Genomic DNA, 20,517 nt, shown 5'->3' on the forward strand with positions numbered 1-20,517 from the left:
TTTTCAAGGGTTTTCTTCAAATTTTCATGCCTGCATTTATTCCCCAATGCTTTTCTCGATGCAGTTTTGAGGCAGCATTTTCAATCGTGCAGAATTTTCCTTCCCCCCATCCCACGCTCTGTCCTGCCCTCCTCCCTCCTTCTGCAGGTCACTTCTTGCTGATGGTTAATGTCTCATGGGGGGAGGGTCGCTCCAGCTCTGAAAAAGGCCGTCGTGGATCCATTCTAAAGAAGCCTACCTGAGACCCAGGAGATCTCAAAACCTACATACCAGTCTCAAATGTTCCATTCGTGTGCAAAGTGATTGAATTGGTGGTGGATGGACAACTTCATGCTTTCCTGGATAAGGCAAATTGTGTAGATTCTTTCCAATCCATTTTTAGGTCTGGTTTTGGGACTAAAACAGCCTTGATTTCGGTCAGGAGATGGAGACAATGTGATGGTGGTGATTCTCCTGGACCTCTTTGTTGCTTTTGATACCATTTGTTTTGGTATCCTTCTGGACCACCTTTCTGGGCTGGGATTAGGAGGAACCGTTCTGCAATGGTTCTGGCCCTACCTGGAGGGTAGGTTTCAGAAGGTGATGCTGGAGGACTGCAGCTCAGCACCTTGGCCTTTGGCCTGTGGGGTCCTGCAAGGTTCCATCTTGTCCCCTATGCTCTTTAATATCTACATGAAACCGTTGGGTCAGGTCATCCACAGGTCTGGGTTGGGTTAAGTGGTTACACCCAGCACTCTACTGATTCGAATCCCACTACTGCCATGAGCTCAGTAGGTGGCCTTGGGTAAGCCACTCCTCTCAGCCCCAGCTCTTCAGCTGTATTGTGGGGATAATAATAACACTTTGTTCACTGCTCTGGGTGGGGCACTAATCTGTCTAGAAGAGAGGTATAGAAGCACAGTTGTTGTTGTTGTTATGCGGGTGACACTCAACTCTATCTCACATTTCTGGCTGATCTCAAGAAGGCTGAAGAAACCCTAAACCAGTGCCTGGAGGCAGTTTTGGAGTGGATGCAGGCTAATAAAGTGAAGCTTGATCCTGACAAGACAGAAGTGCTACTTGTGAGTGGAAGGTGTGACCCAGGATTTAAGGTGTCACGTGTTTTGGATGGGGTTGAACTCTCCTTGAAGGAACAAGCCCATTGCTCCTGGGTGCTCTTGGACCCAGGCCTATTACTGGATAAGCTGGTGGCAGCTGTGGCCAGAAGTGTATTTATTAACTTCAACCGGTTAGCTAGCTTCAGCCTTTCTTGGGCAAGAAAGATCTGACCACTGTGGTGCATGCCCTGGTTACATCTATGTGCTCTATGTGTGGCTGTCCTTGAGAAGTGTTTAGAAACTTGGTGCAGAATGCTGTAGCCAGGGTGTTGACTAGAGTGGGTTACAGGGACCATTTCACTCCAGTCTTGGTCCATCTATACTGACTCCCAATTTGTTTCCAGCCACAATTGAAAGTTTCAATATAGATTTTAAAGCCCTATATGGTTTGGGACCAACTTACTTGAAGGACCACCTACTTCCTTAGGAACCTACCTGACCATTACCTGAAGCAGGGGCATTTCGGAGGCCCTGCTTCAGGTGTCCTCAACTTCTGAGTTCAGCGGATTGGTAACCCAGCAGGAGGGCCTTCTCGGTTGTGGCACCAAAACTGGAACTCTTTTTCTAGGGAGATTTGTCTGACTCCTTCTGTAGCAATCTTCTGCCAGCATGGGAAGACTTTTTTGTTTCATTTGGCATTCCCTCAGTGATCCCTCCTTCCTGGCCAGTATTTTAATTGTTGCTTTTATGTTTTGTATGTATTTTAGCTTTGGTTTTAATTGTTTTAAATGATGCATTCTTTGTTAGCTTTAATGTTTTTAAGAAGTGATTTTATTGTGTATGTTTCAGTTATGAGAACAGGAAGGCGAGGTTTAAGTTCTGTAAAATAAAAATAAATAAAAACAGAACTCTGATTTAGAACATTACCAGCAAAAGCCCACTATGGATGGAACTGACTGACTAATACTCATGATATCACTTAGACACCGCTTTCCGATTCCCAGAGAAGGTGTGCAGTCATTAACTTTAAACATTTATGTATGTAAAGCAAAGAATGTAATTTAAACACGTATGGGACACATTAAAGGGGGGACAGGCCAAATGAAGCATGGGTCTAGCGGGTAAGGCCGCCCCAGTATTTGACTTGAAAGAACAACCGTTTCCACAAGGCTTACCTTGTTCCAGAAAACAGCGAAATCTCGTGTGAAAATGTGCAAGAAGACGCTGTTATCACACAAAATCTCGTGAGAAGACACTGTTAACGCGCGAGAAGACGTGATAACAGCATCTTCTCGTGAGATTTTGCGTGAGATTTTGCTGTTTTCCGGAACAAGGTAAGCCATGTGGAAACGGCCAATATCTGTCTCTTACGCACATTACAAAATCAGAGGAAGCTGAGCTCATACCATGGAGGAAGAACCTGCTATGGCTTCTCTTTAAATACTGTGTCTGCCTTCACTCTTAAAATTATTGTATATCTTCAACTTAGTAGTACATGCAAGCTCTTAAGGTAAGCCTTTCCTAAACCCATACATATCTGTAGGGAAAATGTATTTTGGTTAAACATTTCCTGTGTTAAGCAGTGACTCTGGTCTGGGTCAAAATTTCTGTTTGAATGCTGGAGTTGCCATTTAGGCATCAAATCCCGGATTGAGCAGAGTGCTACTGCTAGCCTCCCTGTAACTCTCACGTATTTGCCTGGTTTTCACAAGTGTATGTCTGATGAAGCCTGCAAAAACCCTCTACATCTTGGGAGAGCACCCAGGATACACTAAATTATTATACAAGCAACTATTTTGTTGAGTGAGTGGTGGTGGCGGCGGCAGCCAGCAAGCTCCTTAAATAGCCACAGTGAGTAATTTTTAAATTCCTCAATGGAGGGGAACCAAAGCAGCCCTGGACCAGGAAAAAAGCAAAGAGAGCAAGCAGCAGAAAATTGGGAGAGGAAGAAGAAGGGGAGAAAGCTAGGGATAGGAGCTGGCAGAAGGCAGGGGAAAGGAAGGTTGTGTTTTGAAAAATATTGACACAGTAATAACAATTGACTTTAAAAAATTCAAAACTAAAAGTCAGACACATTGAATGAATTGTTTTGTTTTTTCCACATGTCAGATTGGCCCCTGAGGAAGGAAGAGTCAGGCTCTGGTTAGAGTGGAGGCAGCTGCAAAGGAAGAAAGCAAAAAGGTCTGACAGAATAGGCTCCTCCCACCACGGCCACCCCTGCATTAGCACCCCTCTCCCCCTGGGTCTGAAGCTTCCCGGGCTTCCCCCTCCCATCACCTGCCCCAGCCCTGATCCCATCAAGGCAACAGCACTGGATCAAACCATTCCCTACATACAGAGGCAGAAAAAGGCAGTCAGCAGAAAGCAGACCCAAGCACAGGGATGGGGTGAGCGATGCTTCTGGCAGGAGATGGATTCTGAATCTACAGGAGACTCAGCACAAAAACCCTATGGATGAGAAGCCCACTAATGATGAATCCTTTCACTCCAAGAGGTCCCAGCAGGTTCGCCAGAGCTTTTTAGGAAGGCCATCAGGATAGTTGGTATTATGTTAGCTCTCCTACCTGATGTGAGTTGGGTATGTGTCTATGTGAAGGCAACTGAATACACATGAGTTATCTATGTGAGAGTGTTTATATATGTGATTGTAGCACATGTTAACTGGGTAGAGATAACTACATACAATGGAATACAGACATAAACTGCATAAGTATATGAATGTCCACGTGTGATACATGAATGAATGTGCAAATATGGACGTAGCAAAGAGTCCAGTACCGGACTTTGCTATTTTGCTACTGCAGACTTAACATGGCTAACCCTTCTGGATCTATGAATATGGACATAGGTGTCTATGCATAACATCTATGTGCCTCTACGATGGAGTGGGTGCATGTCTGTTTGTGTACGTATGAAACTGTGTGAAGGAGCAAGGAAATGTGGTTGTGTATAAACATTTCCCGGGTAGGTATTATGAAAGATGCTGGGATATATGCAAATGCATGTTTTGGTATGCACGCAGCGTGGGGCACTCTCAGTGTCAATGACTCTACCAAGCTCAGTCGTGCTCCCTGCCAATCAGCTCTGACACCTGCTCCCAGCATCTCTCATGTCATCCGTCCTCCCCCTGCCTTTAATTTCCCAGGTTATGCCCTAAGCAGTTTTTATCATCCTTTGTTGGTTTGGTGGATCCCCAGTGCTGTTAACTGTGAGGAGTCAGAGCTGGTTACACCCTGAGATGAGCGTTGATTGATTTGTTTCGAAGCCACCCGGCAGCTGGAAGGAAAAGGGGCAGGAATGAATGTTAAGAGGTTAAGACGCTTTGCCTGCCCTGCTCTGCTCTTCTCTGCTTCATCTGTGAGGAGAAACCAAAGGGGCATTAGCAGGGAGGGAATGGGACACACCCTGTGATACTGACCCCTCCCCATGGACCCTAGCCCCAATGGAGAGCATACAAGAGACTAAAAGACAAGGAGCAAACCTCTCTGTGCACCCCAAGCAAAGTGGGAAAGGAGGAGGGTGTATGAACTGCTGACCCAGGGAGGAGAGACATCCAAAACCTGGCACTTTAGCCTGGATTAGGATGATCAAATATCAGGAAGGAGGAGCTCGGGAGCTGCGGTACGTGGAGCAGGATGGTGGTTCTGTTACGGTGTTTTGCAACAAGGAGCACACTTTTCAAAGGAAGAATCTCCTCCTGATAAGAGGCACCTCGCAACCTGCACTCACCCCCTTCCCAACCATGGCTCCAAAGGCACAGATAACATAGCCAGGTTATGGAATGGAAGCTATCCCACGGAATAAACTATGTTTTTGCATTAGCACAAATGAAATGTATTGGTTCCAGGTGATAAGAAACCTGCATAAAATAAATACTTCTACAAATATAAATATCCCTCCTGCCTCCTGTATGCAATACCTGGCAAACATCTCACTTGCCAGAGAAACAGCCTGTTCTTCCCTCTGTCTATTGGGGCAGGACGTCAGCTGCCTCTGTCTCGTTTCCCTCTAGAAAAAATAGTTACACACCACTGACGCCTCAGAAGAGGGTATTTTAAGACGACGTCCCCCTGTTTTGTTTTTGCCCAAGGAAAATGAAGCACCATTTCAGGTCTCTGGACACCATGGATTCCTGGCGTGGCGTAGACCCCAGCAGGGTTGTTCATGGAAGGGGCAGCGGAAACGCATACAGAATACATGTGCCCCACATTCAATAGCCATGCATACTTATACATACAGGACCACCAATATTCCTGTGCTTAGAAATTCATATACACTATGTGAGCATTCACAGAGACGTCCATACACAGGTGTGTGCATGCGCGTGCACACACACACGCGCACAAGCAGCCATCCATTTACTGACAAGCATACAAAGCAAGGGTATAAATAGCTGCCTTTGTAAACAATGACAGCCATGTCTTTGGAGAAGCCATGCCCCACAGTCAGACTCAGCTCAGTTTTCTGTTGAGAAGAGGTAGTATCTGTGTCACCTCTATCGCCTTTCACCCCTTCTTAGCACTGCCAAAACTGCACTCCAAACAGGCTTCCGCCTCCCAGATTATTATTATGACTCTTTTGCAAAACCACCCACAATTCTATAAGCACACTCCAATACACTGAAACATGCATGTGCGCACACACTCACTCAGAGTTTGTGTGCATGCTTTGCACACAAACATGGAAATGGTCATATGCATAAAGCATTATCCATATGAGCATACAGTGTATATGCACTGACCAATGCATATACATTCAGCACAAAAATGTATATGCCAAGTGTATTGCCCACACAGGCACTCGCCCAATGCACCGAGTATGCACATTCAGTACAGAACCACACATATCTTAATAAATGCATAGCTATTGTAAACATATATTGCATACTGAGAGCATGTATGTTCAAGCACATATACCTTGCATACACAAGATGTGCAGGCTTAGGCACACACACAGCGATATTCTCTCTTCGGAGGCTCAGTGCTTCCCTGAGCTTTTTGCTTTGTAGAAAGATGGGTTTGGTGTGGGCTGGGCTGTAATGGACCTGATTGGGTACCCTGAAGAAAGGCCTATCTTGTGCTACAATCAGCCACGTCTGTAGGAGAAGCAGCCGTGGATAGGCCATTAATGGCTATAAACACCCTTCCTAAAGGATCTGGGATCCTCAAATAGCTCAGAATCTCAGCTGGTGTTCAACCTTCACCCTAAATCCAGACCAACAGAACTTATTGTACAGAAATATTATACCTCAAATGTAAAACCACAATTTTCTTCCTAATCAAGTTCTTGAAATCCAAATAGGCAATATATCAGAAGAGAAGAAAAGGTAGATAAACTAAGGCAGCAGTCACACAAACCCATATAAGTGTAGAGCTTTTGTTCAGTTTTCCACATTTAATTCTCTTCTCAGAAGTCGGGAGTTTGGTCCCATCCTGCCAAGCCAATGGACTACCCTCTCCTGCACAACAGACGCAGAAGTCAGGGCTCTTTGTTCCAGGCCTAGCGAAAGCTTCTTCCAAATGCATCCAACCTGAATATTATATACCAGAACTGGCTGGGTGTGCATTAGGTTGAGGTGGTCTCTCCTCCCTGGTCAGCTTGAGATCTTACTTAGACCAAGAACAGATATAAGGTAATGCATTGAGGTACAACAAGAAATGGACTCACTGTAGGGTACACAGTCATACTGGACCTCCAGGTATTTATAAGTGCCAGGGCAAGGGTCTGGGAAAGCATCTGAGCCAGCCACAACCACACACTGTGTCCGATTATTGCACCTATAAGAGAAAAGAGAGGAACAGGTCACTAAGCTAGGAACACAGTGTTGTTCTAAAAGAAGCCACTAGATGGCACTGATTGACACCGGTATTGCACATTTCAGAATCTTTTTAAGAACTACTGCATTGCTATTTTGTTTCAGATACAAATTGTATTCTCAGGTATGGAGTTGCTGCAAGTAGTGAGCAGGTACAACTGTTAAAAGAATCCTGTGTTATAAAGCAAGACAGAGAGCACTTCATTCACCCCATTCCAGAACCAGTCTGCCAAAGGCTTACCGGAAGTCAGCCAGAGATAAATCTAGATGGGTAGCAGTGTTTGTCTGCAGCAGTAGAAAAGCAGTAAGCAGCAGCAGAAAAAGCAAGAGTTCAGTCATACCTGTAAGACTAACAAAATTTGTGGTAGGGTATGAACTTTCGTGAGCCATGTATCGTATCTGAAGAAGTGAGCTGTGGCTCACGAAAGTTCATACCCTACCACAAATGTTGTTAGTCTTATAGGTGTGACTGGACTCTTGCTCTTTTCTACAGCTAAATCTGTTAGTTTAGGTTTTCACTGCTATGAAAGAAAGGCTACAGATCAAAGACTGTAGCCAACATTTGACTGCTGTGATATTACATAACGATGGATAACCTTCTAACTGAAAGGACATCTGTTAACCTTTACTAATGTGAAAGCAAAACTTCCTTTATTCCAACTAAATTCACATGTTGAACATTAAGTAAACACATTAATCCATAGGTGCATACAGGCATCCGAGCAATAATAATCATGTGTATTCCTTTGTTTGCCCAAACAATACTTTTACTACACTTTTGTGCAAATACTCAAAGGGGAGATCCTCCTATATATCACTGAGATTTCAGTTATTCACAACCTGCAAGCTGTCTTGAAGAAATGAGATGTGGCCCTGCTGTTCCTTCTCATGTTACTAGATAATAAGGTCCATCCAGCTCAAAATTGCTCCATCCTGTAACAAAACCTGCAACTTGTTCTCAGCGTCCTCAAGTGAATGAAGCCTAGGAAAGTAGCATTAACTAGTCCCAATATACTTACAGGTAAACACAGAAACACAGAACCAGAGCACAACTGGCCTTTAAACAAAACCTATTTTTATTTGTTTCGCCTGCCTTTTACTGCAATGATTCCCTGATAAAGCAGACAGCCCTCTCACACCCCTTCCTCACCCTCGCTCAGGTCCAGAAAGAGAACCGAGAAGCACTGTCCCCCATTTCCCACTTCGTTAGTTCCTGCCACCTGCTCTCCCTTGAAAGGCTGATGCAACAGGCAAGGGAGGTTGGAGAGGGGACCCCCAGGGGCTGTCGGCTGCCAAAGCAACTGGAGCCGCTATCAGCCCAGGTCTCTGGTGGCAGGACAGCCACCACCTGCTTTGCCAGAACTGAGTTTGCCAGCTAAACAGTTGGACAGGCTGAGGGGATGGTGCTTCCAGCGCCACCAAACCCCACCCAACACTCAGTCACTTCCTCAGGGCTTACCTTGTGGAGCCCTCGCTCCTTGCGATCATTATCTTTGCCTTCAAAAAACCAAATCACATTGGCTGCAATAGAGGGAGTTAGAAGCAAGGGTTGAGAAGATATGAAGACTCAAGGTGGGGTGGGGTAAGAACAATGGTAAGTAACTGGGAAAGAGGGGAACAGAGCAAACAATTTTTCTGATTCAGGAGTAAGGTACAGACATTTCTCATTGCAGAGAATACTGCAAGATTCTTTCAAATGTCCAAACAGGAGGAAATGTTATTTAGCTATGAAAATATATAACCATCAAATGCAAACTGGGTACTGCCTGGTGCCTGCAAGCTTCCATTAGCTGAGCTGCTGCAATCTCCAGGAATGTTCATGAACATCCTCTGCATCTACTTCCCTCATATCATGCATATTTTTTTAAAAAAATGCTTTAGCTTTTCCTTGCAGGAAAAGCATTTCAATGACTTGCTGCTTTTGATGGCCTTTTTTCCTGCAAATGACATCCTTTATGGGTGGTCAGCAAGTAAAGAAAAAGATGCCAGGGAAAGGCAGCTCACGCTGGACCTAGAGGCAATCAACGAACAATGTTGTTGGCAAGAACTTAGTGAACTAATAGGGGAGGGAGCACTGGAGACTTGTGGAGCATCAGAGCTAAAGGAGCAGGTAAAGCCAAAGCTTCTAAGGCTGAGTATCAGATATGGATTTGAACTAGCCAGTCAAGATACTGGGCTGCAGATAGTATCTCAGCTACAGTTGCTTGGAGCACTCCTGACAGCATCAGAGGGATCTACCTGTCTTCCTCCAAGACATCAACCTAGCATTCTTTATCAAAGCAGTACCACTGGCCTATATGTTGAAGGCAAATGAATAAATCCTCTAGCCCACAGGAAACCACATATATAACCAATGAGGTATAACAGGCTGAAGTAGAGGCGGGATGGGAAATATTTACTTCGGCTGGACTCTGTCACATGTCAATGGGGCCCAACTCAAGGAAATGATCTCCATACTCCTGCAGCACTGAGCATGACAGGAAAATGGCCGACCACTTCACTGGGCTTTGCTTCTGAAGCATCAATATGTTATGGTACAAAGTCACTGTGAATGCAAATAGAGCCATCTTGAGAAACCTGCAAAAAACGAAAGGCTATGCTTCCCACACTAGACTGTCCCTTGTTCCCTCAATGTATTTTGAAATTATCACCACCTATTCTATCGCTTTCACTTCAAACTCCTAGCAGACTTTTCTATCAGATATCATAGTCCAGATACTCCAGAGTCCTCGCTAATTGCGCTAAGATTTCAAGTGGTTGTGTCCTTTCCTGCCACTTTCTCATTGTTTAATCTACATGTTAATTAGTTCTTGATTAACCTAGAAATCTCAAACAAATGCTAGTGCTTCTGCCGGGAATGAGATAATGGCACCACTCTAGGCCAGTGGTTCCCAGCCTTTTTGGTATGGTGACCTACAGGTCCAAATTTACTTGGTATGGTGGCCCATACCAAGTAAACTCCGTGGGCAAGGGAAAGGATGGCACATTCAAACATTTCTCTTCTGTCTCCTCCACCACCACCAAAAAATGTCGTCTATGTGGAAAGACGGCCTAGGAGAAGGGTCCTTGCCGGCCTTCCACCAGGGGCCCTTATTTTCTACGTGCAGGAAATGTTTATGAACAGGCCACTCAAACATGTAATCCCTAATCTGTATTCTGAAGTCCCCCACAAAGGGCGTGTCTGTGACAGCATGGTCCAGGACACACAGCCAATGGCTTATCTGCTTGTTTCAGGGCTGAGTTCTGGTACTTGAAGGTATTTTACGGGGATAAGCCCGTAATGCACACAATTGTTAACCTACCAAGACAAACACAGCTTCCCAGCATGGGAGCCCATCAGGGGGCTCAATACAAATCCTGTGCTTGCTGTCTTCCTAGGACTGTAAAAATTAGCAGGGTTGACAAGCATCTTTCAGGTCTCATTACACAGATGGTAGACTGCATTCAACTTGGAGGAAACCACATGTCGTGCAGGCTTGGACCAAGCCTTGGCTCAAATTAAGCCTCGCAACCCAGTTGCATTGGAAAATCCCACTGACTCTAACGGGGGCTCCCCTGGGACAAATGGATTGTGAATTGTAGTTTACGCAAAAGATAAAAGCCGCTTAGCAACAGAAACCATTTGTTGGTTAATGCTTGATGGCAGAAATGAAAATCTAAACAGCATGTATATGCCTCAATAATGATATGGATAACAAATTAATAATTTAATATTGTTAATAACAATTAGTTGATGCATTTTCCTGTTAAGTACCATTAGAGTTACTCCTTGTACTTCAGTTGTAAAAACAGAGGTGCCAGGTATCAAATCCACCTGGAAACCAGACCCTCTGACTTGAAATAATTGTATCCCAGTAACTGGTGTGCAGGGGGCTGGCTGCTGCTCAGAAATGAGAATTCATTTTGCACATGCTCAGAGTCACTGGATTCAGAACTGTTATTATTCTACTTGCTCTGTGGCTCAGTCCTGGCACCGAAAAATATGTTTTGCAGAATTGAGCCCTAGTAAAAAATGGCTTAAACTAAGTAACTGAAAACTCCTATATCAAGAAAAACCTGTATACTAATGTCCAGATCGTCCATTAGCAATCGTGTGCAAAAAGCTACATTAGCACTGATGATCTGACTGCATGGCAAACTTATGCTGGCAAAAAAATCACAACATGCTAATTCAGTGTAAGACAGCAAAAAACGAAAATCTGAAATAAGCCAAAATAAAATGAACTGCGTGAATCAGTGCCAAAGAAACATTCATTCATTTGCTCTAGTGATCCTTGCAAATGTCCCCAAGAAAGCTTTTGGAAAGGGGGAGAAATGTATAATTCAGAATCATATTTTTGTATAACCCCATGTTTGTTTATTGCAACTTCTGGAATTCCACTCATATTAAACACAATGATCTGGTTGATGTCACACAATCTCCTATGCTACTCTTCTATTTTATAACTTGCCATCCCTCTGTACTTATCCAAAGAAGCCCAGGGCATCCACATATGTAACCACATCTTTTAGAAGACAGAAATGTAATTTTGTGTGTGTGTGTGTGTGTGTGAGAGAGAGAGAGAGAGAGAGAGAGAGAGAGAGAGAGCTCTTGTTCCAGTTTCTTTGACTTAGATTGGAGAAAGAAATTGGGACTCTTAGGACATTGAGAGTCAACAGAAATATATCAAAGAAACTGGGGAGCACAAACAGGAACTGCAAATTTCACTGAATGAAGAAGTGCTGACTTCTGGCTGATGGAAGCAGCCTCCAGATCATCCTTTGTTTCAAAGTATTCATCATATGCATGTCCTCCCCAAACATGAAAACTATGTAAAATAAATAAACCAGCAAAAGAAAACAAAATCCAGATTCCCAGAGTTCTGCAGCAGTTTACCTGATTCTTCACTGGAGGCCACATTGCATACTTTGTTTGCAATTTGATCATAGCAATCCATTTCTGTAGAGTCAAAATTAAAAACAAAGGTGGCTCTCAGGAGTGCTTTTTGGGATACTTCATATCTAACTTGTCTCCCAGTATTTGCAAGCCTTTGTGTTTTGACCACACTTAAGAGTGACAGTTCATGGAATGCACTGCAGACGACAGCACTTCTATACACTGTCAGCAGCAGACTGTCTAAGCTTATTGAACATTTTTGAAAACGGTGACAGTACTGATATCAGAACTTGAGATGATACAGGTAGCCAATCCTGCTAAGGAAGTAAAATTCACAAGAATACTAAGCACTAAGCAGAGGTGTGAAATAAATCGGGGGGGGGGGGAACAGACATCCAGGCAGCCAGCCTGTTTTCTTGTGAGGTGTCATTAAAAACTGTCACCTTACCTTCCCTGAGCGGTGTTTATTAAGCAAATGCGTTTACTGCTGGGTTAGTTAAGATGCAGGCATGGTTCATGTTAAAACTCAGGTATTATACTGTCTAATCAAGATGTGGTGTAGAGGTCCAACGATTGTACTTCCATGTTAAAAAAAAGTACCTCCTGGATTTTTGCCAGTAATGCAGCTGTTAATGGGAGAGGCAAAACAGTTTGTCTTACAGCCCAGCTTAATGAGGGCCCAACTTCACATGGCACAGTCCGCTCATCATGCTCAAATCCACCATGAGACTTCCATTCAGATCCATGCTCAGAGTTCCCTACTGTGAATTCAATTTCCAGGCACATGGGGGCTCACTTTGGATTGGGGCCACAGGGAGAGTCAACTTAGACAGCCCCAAGCTGTATCCTGAACTGGCAAGGCTCTGGGAGCTGTGATTTGGCCCGCCAGCAAAAACACATACTTTTTAGGGTACACAGAGGTTTCTCCAACCAGGGACAAATTGGAGAAATGGTGCAAGGGAGAGAAGGTCTCAGCACCCTTTCCCCCACATGCCATGGTCTCAGTCTGAATCAGGGCCCTGCTTAGCTGGGACTGAGAGCTAAGCTACAAGAGACGAATTACATGAGGATACAGATGTGAAGGGAGTTGCAACGTTAGCCAGGAAGCTGAGTTTTAAAAGAGATCAGAAGGATGGTTGTTGGGGGTTTTCCGGGCTGTATTGCCGTGGTCTTGGCATTGTAGTTCCTGACGTTTCGCCAGCAGCTGTGGCTGGCATCTTCAGAGGTGTAGCACCAAAAGACAGAGATCTCTCAGTGTCACTGAGAGATCTCTGTCTTTTGGTGCTACACCTCTGAAGATGCCAGCCACAGCTGCTGGCGAAACATCAGGAACTACAATGCCAAGACCACGGCAATACAGCCCGGAAAACCCCCAACAACCATCGTTCTCCGGCCGTGAAAGCCTTCGACAAGAGATCAGAAGGCTTTGTCAATTTCTCCTCTCTACAGAGCCAGCAAAGATACTCCTCAAAGGGTTTGCTAATTGTATTGTTGAAGGCTTTCACTGCCGGAGAACGATGGTTGTTGTGGGTTTTCCGGGCTGCATTGCCGTGGTCTTGGCATTGTAGTTCCTGACGTTTCGCCAGCAGCTGTGGCAATGCAGCCCGGAAAACCCACAACAACCAAGGTTTGCTAATTTCCTCTTTGCCTCCAGAAGACTCTGTCAGAAGACCTCTCCTTCTAAGAGGTGAAGAGGAAATAAACCGGAGCAATCTTTGCTGGCTCTGTAGAGAGGGGAAATTGACAGAGCCTTCCGATCTCTTTTAAAACTCAGCTTCCTGGCTAACATCGAGACTCCCTTCACGTGAGCATCCTTGTGGAATTCATCTTTTGTAGTCTAGCTCTGAGTTCCAAGCGTGGAAGTGCATATCTGACAGAACATGGCAGACCCCCTGAGCAGAATGCAAAGATTGTGTAACAAGTAAGTAGGCCCAGAGATGGTGGAGATATTGGATCCAATCTCCGGTACCTTTACATTTCTTTTAAATGGTGTGGCGAGGAGGGACAGCCAAACAGGATCATGACTGGGGGTGGAGTTAATCCTTTTCCCTATGTTGCTTCCTCGATCTAAATTCCCCCACTTCCTCATACCAACTGCTCTTTGCCTTACTGACAAATAGCAGCTGGCAAACAATCAGGCAAGTTTTCATCAGAAGGATAAACAGCAATTGTGGGTAGGGGAGGCACAATTTATATTTGTAAAACCAGCATGAAGGGGAAAGGTTAAAAAATAATCCTGCACCATGACTCCAATTGAATATGGAGTTTCCCATGGGTGTTTTGAAAAGTCATTTGAAGAGATAGGTGGTCCAATAACAGCCCTCCAATGTGTCTCTAGTTTTACCCTTAGCTTTGTTTGCGAAATGATGTTTGCATGCTTAGGTAGAAGGGTTCACAGGAATATATGAACGGCTGATTCATTAAGTAAGGTATGAACTTAGAGAAAATGTCGAGTAGAAATAATAGATGGTAAACCGGGATATCTGATGAGCGACGCCATGATTACAACAGTGTAAGCTGTAGCCCTTCCCTCCCCAGCTATGTGATCTTTAATTTGCTGTGCAGATGACATTTCCAGTTCCATACTTTTCATTGTGAGATTGTTTCTTTCTGACTGTTCACAGTCAGGCACTAACCCATCCTTTCTGTCCATTTAATATAAACACTTTCTTAATCATCCTCCACTGACCAAAGTGAACATTGATCTGTCCAGTTAACAGCATTTTCAGACTTCTCAGCTAGGCTTGAAGGTTGTGGGCAGACTTGATGAGATTCTCTGTTTACTTTTATCGTTTGGCTACTCATCAATATCTATGTAGTATTCCTAATTGCAGAAAACCCTTGAAAACTGGGCCAAAAGTAAACTAGTATAACTAGTCGTGACTGATTCACCCGGAAGCTGCAAAATGTCCCACCTCTGATTTTTCCCAAGGACTACATATGGATCGGGATCAAGAAGTCACAACCTCATATTTCAAACTAGGTACCATTTTGAAGGAATATGATTCACTCGGAAGGGGAAGCCAGTTGGGTAAGAGAAACACTACCCCAATCTCCATGGAAATCTTGCAGTGGCTCTTACCTTTGGGACATGATTTTGAAGGCGTCTGGAAGGTAGCACTGGACATTCTCCATCTGGAAGGGATCAGCATCACAGATCTTGTCGTCTGTACGCCCGTAGTTGGCATTTTCCACCATGATGACATCACTGCCTGGACAGCGCAGCTCAATAGGATAGCCCTCACATGCTAGTTCCCGCCGAACCAGACCAAAGGGGAGGCCAGCACGGCTTAGACCTGCTGGAATAGGAAAAGAGAGAGTGAGCCTTCAGGTCCCTTATGCCACTCGATCCTGAAGTTCCAGCTCATCTCCTGATTGATTTCTGTCATCTCCCCCCTCCACACACACACACACAGTTAAGTATGCACAGCACATACCATGAGAACACAGAAAAGCAGGACTGCAAGGTTTCCCCCCCCAGCTTTGGAGACTAATGGGCTACAGGAAAGGCCCCCTAAAGCAGGATTTCTGGCTTTTCTCTACCATCTATACACATGCCGTGCAACCTGAAACTACTTACAAGCCTGTTTTTCTTTTCGATATATAAAACAAAACATTAGGGGTATGGGATCCCTTTTTCCTACACTGTGGCGTGTTCGTGTATTTGTATGTTTGTTATGTGAAGGTATGCTTGCCCTAACAGGATCTAAGAAGTAAAAAAAGAGATCTCGGCCCCATTTGCTGGGCTAAGTTGACTATTCAAACTAAGCTCCACAGACTCAGGCAGATGTGTCTTTAAAAACCCAGACATGTTTTTCATAAAGCTCTTGGCTCCCCGCACCACCCGTGACCCACTTTACAGACAGCAGCTGAGGAAAGGGTCTGGGAAATGTGCTGAGAAAATTCTTTGCAATCCTTCTGAATCCTGCAAGGTTTTGTGAGACTGGAAAGGTATAGGTGGGAAGTAAACAAGGGGGGGGAGACCAATAGAAAATGGAACAAGGATATCAGGGAGGTTTCCAAAAGATTCCTGCTAGAGCTTTCTGCTCATGCTTCTGATAGGAGAGATATTCACTAGGTATATGCATGGATACAGGGCTAAGTGCAGACTCCTGAATTCTGGTATAAGCTCTATGAACAAGGAGGACAAAGGCATCTGAGATATGCTCCCACAATTGTATCCCTGGGATTTGCGTGTGTGTTTGAGAGAGAGAGAGAGAAGGAGAGAGAGAGAATTCCAGAATTCTCTCCATCACAGTAGCAGGTAAGAGTTTAGGAAGCTATGGCTTCTGAACACAGTCATATGCACTAGACTTCCTCAAAAGAAACTCACCTTGGAACACACAGCCCAATCATTTTGTCACCTATTTTACTCAGCACTCAGGTTCATCCTTTATTTTCACAGCCACCTCTGTGGCTGTTTATGGGGCACCTCATCTTACTAGGGTCATTTTAGGGAGTGTGACAGCTGCATTTAGCGCTGACGCTCTCCATTTTGTCACCTCAGGAGACAGGAAGCACATTATGCCTGCCTAGCACCCTGATGGTATGCTCCCTAGCTACCCTGAGGGCCTAACCAGATGTGACATTTTCCACGTGTTCACTTACAGGTATTTCTAAGTGTCATGTCACTTCAGGTTAGGCCCTTCGTGTGCCTTTTCCTCTCCGGTCACCACAAGCCTCCCCTCCTGGAGTCTGCCTTCTCCTCCCACCCATTCTGCATTGCCAACCAGCCGGCTTCCAGCGCAAAGGAGAAAGGGTCTGAGGGAAAGAGGAAAAGGAGTCCGTCAGCACTTTGCACATTTCCAAAGACGGTGGATGCAAGACCAGGAGAAAGCTGGCAAGGCTAATCAAGAAATGCACCAGCCTCTCTCTCACTCCAAAGAAAGCAGCATTGCATCTGGGTGGGGGTGCCCAGGACAGCTGCAGGTGGAAGTCACACTGCATTCCTGGCCTGTCTGTGGGGCATCCACACTGGGTGGAGTGGGAAACTGTGGCATTGCCTGGGAGGAAACCTCCCTCGAAGTTACTCCTTAACTGCAAGCCTTTGCATGTGTGAACACCTCGAGTCCCCCTCTCCCAGAATTCTCTGGGCCAAACTGCAAGTGACAAATGACACAGGTTGGATACTTGTCAGCTTCCTTCAAGTTTTGATAGGAAATGTAGGCAGCGTGGCGGAATGTTGGACAAGTGACAGTTGAAAAGTCCATTGGACAGCAGTCGGAGAGCCAAGCTGCAAGACCAGGATGCCTACATTTCCCATCAGAACTTGAGGGAAGCTGACAAGTGTCCAACCTGTGTCATTCATCACTTGTAGCTTGGCCCTCTCTCTACCTGCACTGACCCTCTCCCTATAAAGCAAGATGCCTAACCAGACATGACACAAAACACTTTATAACTGTCTGGAAATGTATATGGGGGAAACGGCACGACTGGTTAGCCCTGAAAGCTGCTTGGAAAAAAAAATGGGCCATTTAGTTACTTAGTACAGAAATGAAACTGGTGGCCTACCGGTCAGATCTAGACTGTGAATTTTCCCAGCCTCACTCCATCCCATCTCCACGCCAGACTGACAGTGTCCCTCAAATTTCCCAGAGATGTGCACTTGTGTGAACTGAGAACTATGAACTATGCACTGGTTATTGGATATACCTCCCAGGGCATGTGTTTGAGAACAGATACTTAATTTGTTGGTTTGTTCAGTGCTCCAGTCACATTGGCTTGGGTAGCACAAGATGGTCCCTCCTTGTTTTCCTGAAGACAGCTTATAAAGAGCTGGTGTATTACCAGAAGGGATGTGCAAAGGGAGCCACTCAGCTCTGGTCGGCTGTGTATTGTGGCCAGTATCTGGCAAGCCATCAGTGCGCCTCCTATCCTCTCAGCTTGCTACAGCTAATCAGACAAGAGGCCTGTGCCTTCAGCTGCAAAGGGCAAGAGTCAGAGCCCCTAGTGGGGAGCATACATTAGTGGCTCTAAGGGCTTTAAAGGGAGGCTAGAGAGGGGACTGGGAAGCAAGCATGTTGTAGCTGCTCTTTGTGTAATTTTTTCTTCCCCCTTGCTGGGTTAATGGAAGGGCCCTGTGGAGGCAGTCTGTAATTAAACCATTAGCTGAGTAACTAACTAGTACAGCCTGGGGTGGGGGGGTGGGGGAGCCCAGCAGACAAGGAAGGTAAGAACTGAGAGAGCAACAAAGGGCGGTGGGGGTCGAGGACAGCCAATGAAGAAGGGATGAAAGAGCTTCACTCTGAATATGATAGCAACTGAAAGGGGGCTGCCAAAGCCACATATTCCTATGCCAGCAGTTTCAGGATAGGCTCACTTAAATAAAGCCCACTGAGCCTCCCAGTTGCATCTGGACATGTTTGCAAAAAGCGATAGTATAATACATTTTTGGTTTCAGGGCAGACATCTGGTTGCAGATCAATGGAGGTGGGATACCTGGACTTTCCTGCACACAAGAGGGGTTTGCAAGAGGGCATGTTTGTGATGGGGAAGCTGTTATTACCTGCCATTTCCACCAGCCTACTGATCTATGACTCTCATCTCTGATGGAAAGGTGGCCATGGAGTCTAGTAACGTTGCCAGATCTAAACCAGGAAACTGTGCCTCTGGCTTTACAGCCTCCAGGAGAGCATGGCAAAGCTCAGCAGTAGCATCTTTCACTCCAGGGTTTCAATGGTCCATTCTTATTTCTCTCCTGTCTGCTGTCAACACGGAAGGCTCTCATTTCACACACACTCTTCCAGCCATAGAAAGGAAGGGTAGCCAAAAGGACATTTGAGTATTTGGGTGGGAGCCATTTCTGCTGCATGCTGGCTCAGTGCCTCAAAACTCCTAAAGAATCACACCCAGTCTCTGAATTTGGACCTGGCAGCCCTATCCTGAGAGAAGCAGTACACAGGCCATTTTGAAATGCTTTCTGAAGGGAATCACTTCAAGAAAAAAAAATGGCTCGGGCTGTCAGATCCAAATTTGGAGAGAGACCTTGATTCTTCAGGAGTTTTGGGGCAATGAGATACGAACATCTTTGTACACCTATTCAGCATTACATAACAGGATGTGGAGATAAAAATCTCAACAGCAGTGATTCCCTCTTTATTCCATCTTGACAATTATGGGCTTATCTTCTCCTCCAGACATATCTTTAGCACTTGGGGGACCTGGCTGCTCTTGGAGTGCAGAAGAGGCGTGTCCCTTTTGCAAAACTCCATGAGGCATTCCTTGACTGTGGCCATGTTAAGGAGAGGGCAAACAGACAGGCCTCCCTAGGCAGTGGCAGGAGAAGCTGTAATTATCAAAGGTTGACTCACCCTGGTTATTTAGTGCTGAGCGCATAAACTCTCCAATTGAAACAGTCACTCTTACAGTGGGTAAGCCAAGTGGCCATTAATACGCCTCTAGCACTGATTCCCAAAAAGAGAAACATAGGAATCTTGCAGGTAGGCAAGCAGGCAGGTATGGCATGCATCCATTTTTGGAGGAAATGTGGCATGACAGGCTAAAAAGAAGAAGAGCATGGGACTGAAAGGACAGCAAGAAGAAGAAAAATCACTAAGTGGGTTCTGTTCAGAAACCTCTTCAAAATAACCAGAAGTTCTTGTGTGCTGCCCATTAAAAGCAGATATCTCTTTGTGCCAGACCGAAGGCCTTACGGTGGCCATCAGGTCTTCCCTCTTCATGTTGTTAAGTTCAGCCATGCAGACAATGAGCCAGGATTAGTGCATTTAACTAGTTTTGTTTAAAACCACCCCCTGCCTATCAAAACTCATCTGGTTCGTGATTTGAACTTGGACCTGAGCAGTGTGGAGTTGCCCTAGGAATGGAAAACAAAAGGGCCAGAGAGATGAAACACCAAAAGCAGCAGCGGCTTTATTGCCTTGAAATGGGAAGCATGGGAAGGAGAAGCACTGATTAAAGGGAGGCCATGTGCATTATGGGAGATTTACCCATGACTTTGTCTGCTGTAGCCTTCTCCTGAAAGGGAGAGGAAGATCAAATGCTTCTCTCACACAGCACTCTCAGCATGGCCAGGTATGATGGGCATAAAGACGAGGGTGAAAGATGGGGAACACCCATTCTGGGTTGGGGATTATGCTTACCAACGTCCTTGGGCTTTTTATATCCTTGTAAATGTGGCAAATACATGCTTTGTATATTTATTTCATTTATTTATTGCTGCATTTATAGTCCACCTTTTTCTACCACAATGCTCAAGACAACATACGTGGGTTTCCCAGGAGGTCTTGCCGCAAGGTACTGAGACCTGTGTAGCGTCAATAAAAGTGCAGCATCACGTGCCGTTCAATCATGCCTTTGGGCGCTATGGATATTTTTATTTTTTAAATGATTCAATGGAGTTGTGTATTTGTTAATAAGCCCTTGAGGGTTTGTTTTTGAGTGTTCTCCTGCCCATGTGCCCAGTGCATTTGACTGAGGATAAGCCCACAAGTTATTAGTGTCACAAAGTAGTTGGTACTGTGTGTCTGTGCCATGTTCCTCACAACATCTACAATGTGAGACAGGGAAAGGCATAATGCAATGACATTTCATCACATGTTGTGTTGTAGATGTTACAAGGAAGTGGAAGAAAAGAGACTATGCCTTCATTTAGACATAAAGCCAGCTTATGCTTCAATCCCCTACCATCCTTTCTTGTCCAAAGAATCAGGGTTAAATAAAATTCCTGTAATCTGTGAAACATGAATGTGAGCATGTAGATTAACCAGAATTAGGTTGTTTCTACATGCCCTTATAGGGACAGCCCACTCACGGAACGCTGGTAGCTTTTC

General features: G+C 45.1%; 1 protein-coding gene across 2 annotated transcripts in view; it reads right to left on the reverse strand.

Annotated features, from left to right (window-relative positions):
- The window catches only part of ADGRL1 (adhesion G protein-coupled receptor L1), a 152,568-nt gene that overhangs the window by 49,533 nt on the left and 82,518 nt on the right, over positions 1–20,517 (reverse strand). For both annotated transcript variants that reach the window (XM_054977129.1, XM_054977128.1), the window contains exons 3-4: positions 14,811–15,027; positions 6,705–6,814 (exon numbers count right to left, since the gene is read on the reverse strand). In XM_054977129.1, coding sequence (XP_054833104.1) covers positions 6,705–6,814; positions 14,811–15,027 — 327 coding nt within the window. The remainder of the gene's footprint in view (positions 1–6,704; positions 6,815–14,810; positions 15,028–20,517) is intronic.

This window comes from Eublepharis macularius, chromosome 4 (genome assembly GCF_028583425.1).
Source record: "Eublepharis macularius isolate TG4126 chromosome 4, MPM_Emac_v1.0, whole genome shotgun sequence".
Taxonomy (NCBI): domain Eukaryota; kingdom Metazoa; phylum Chordata; class Lepidosauria; order Squamata; family Eublepharidae; genus Eublepharis; species Eublepharis macularius.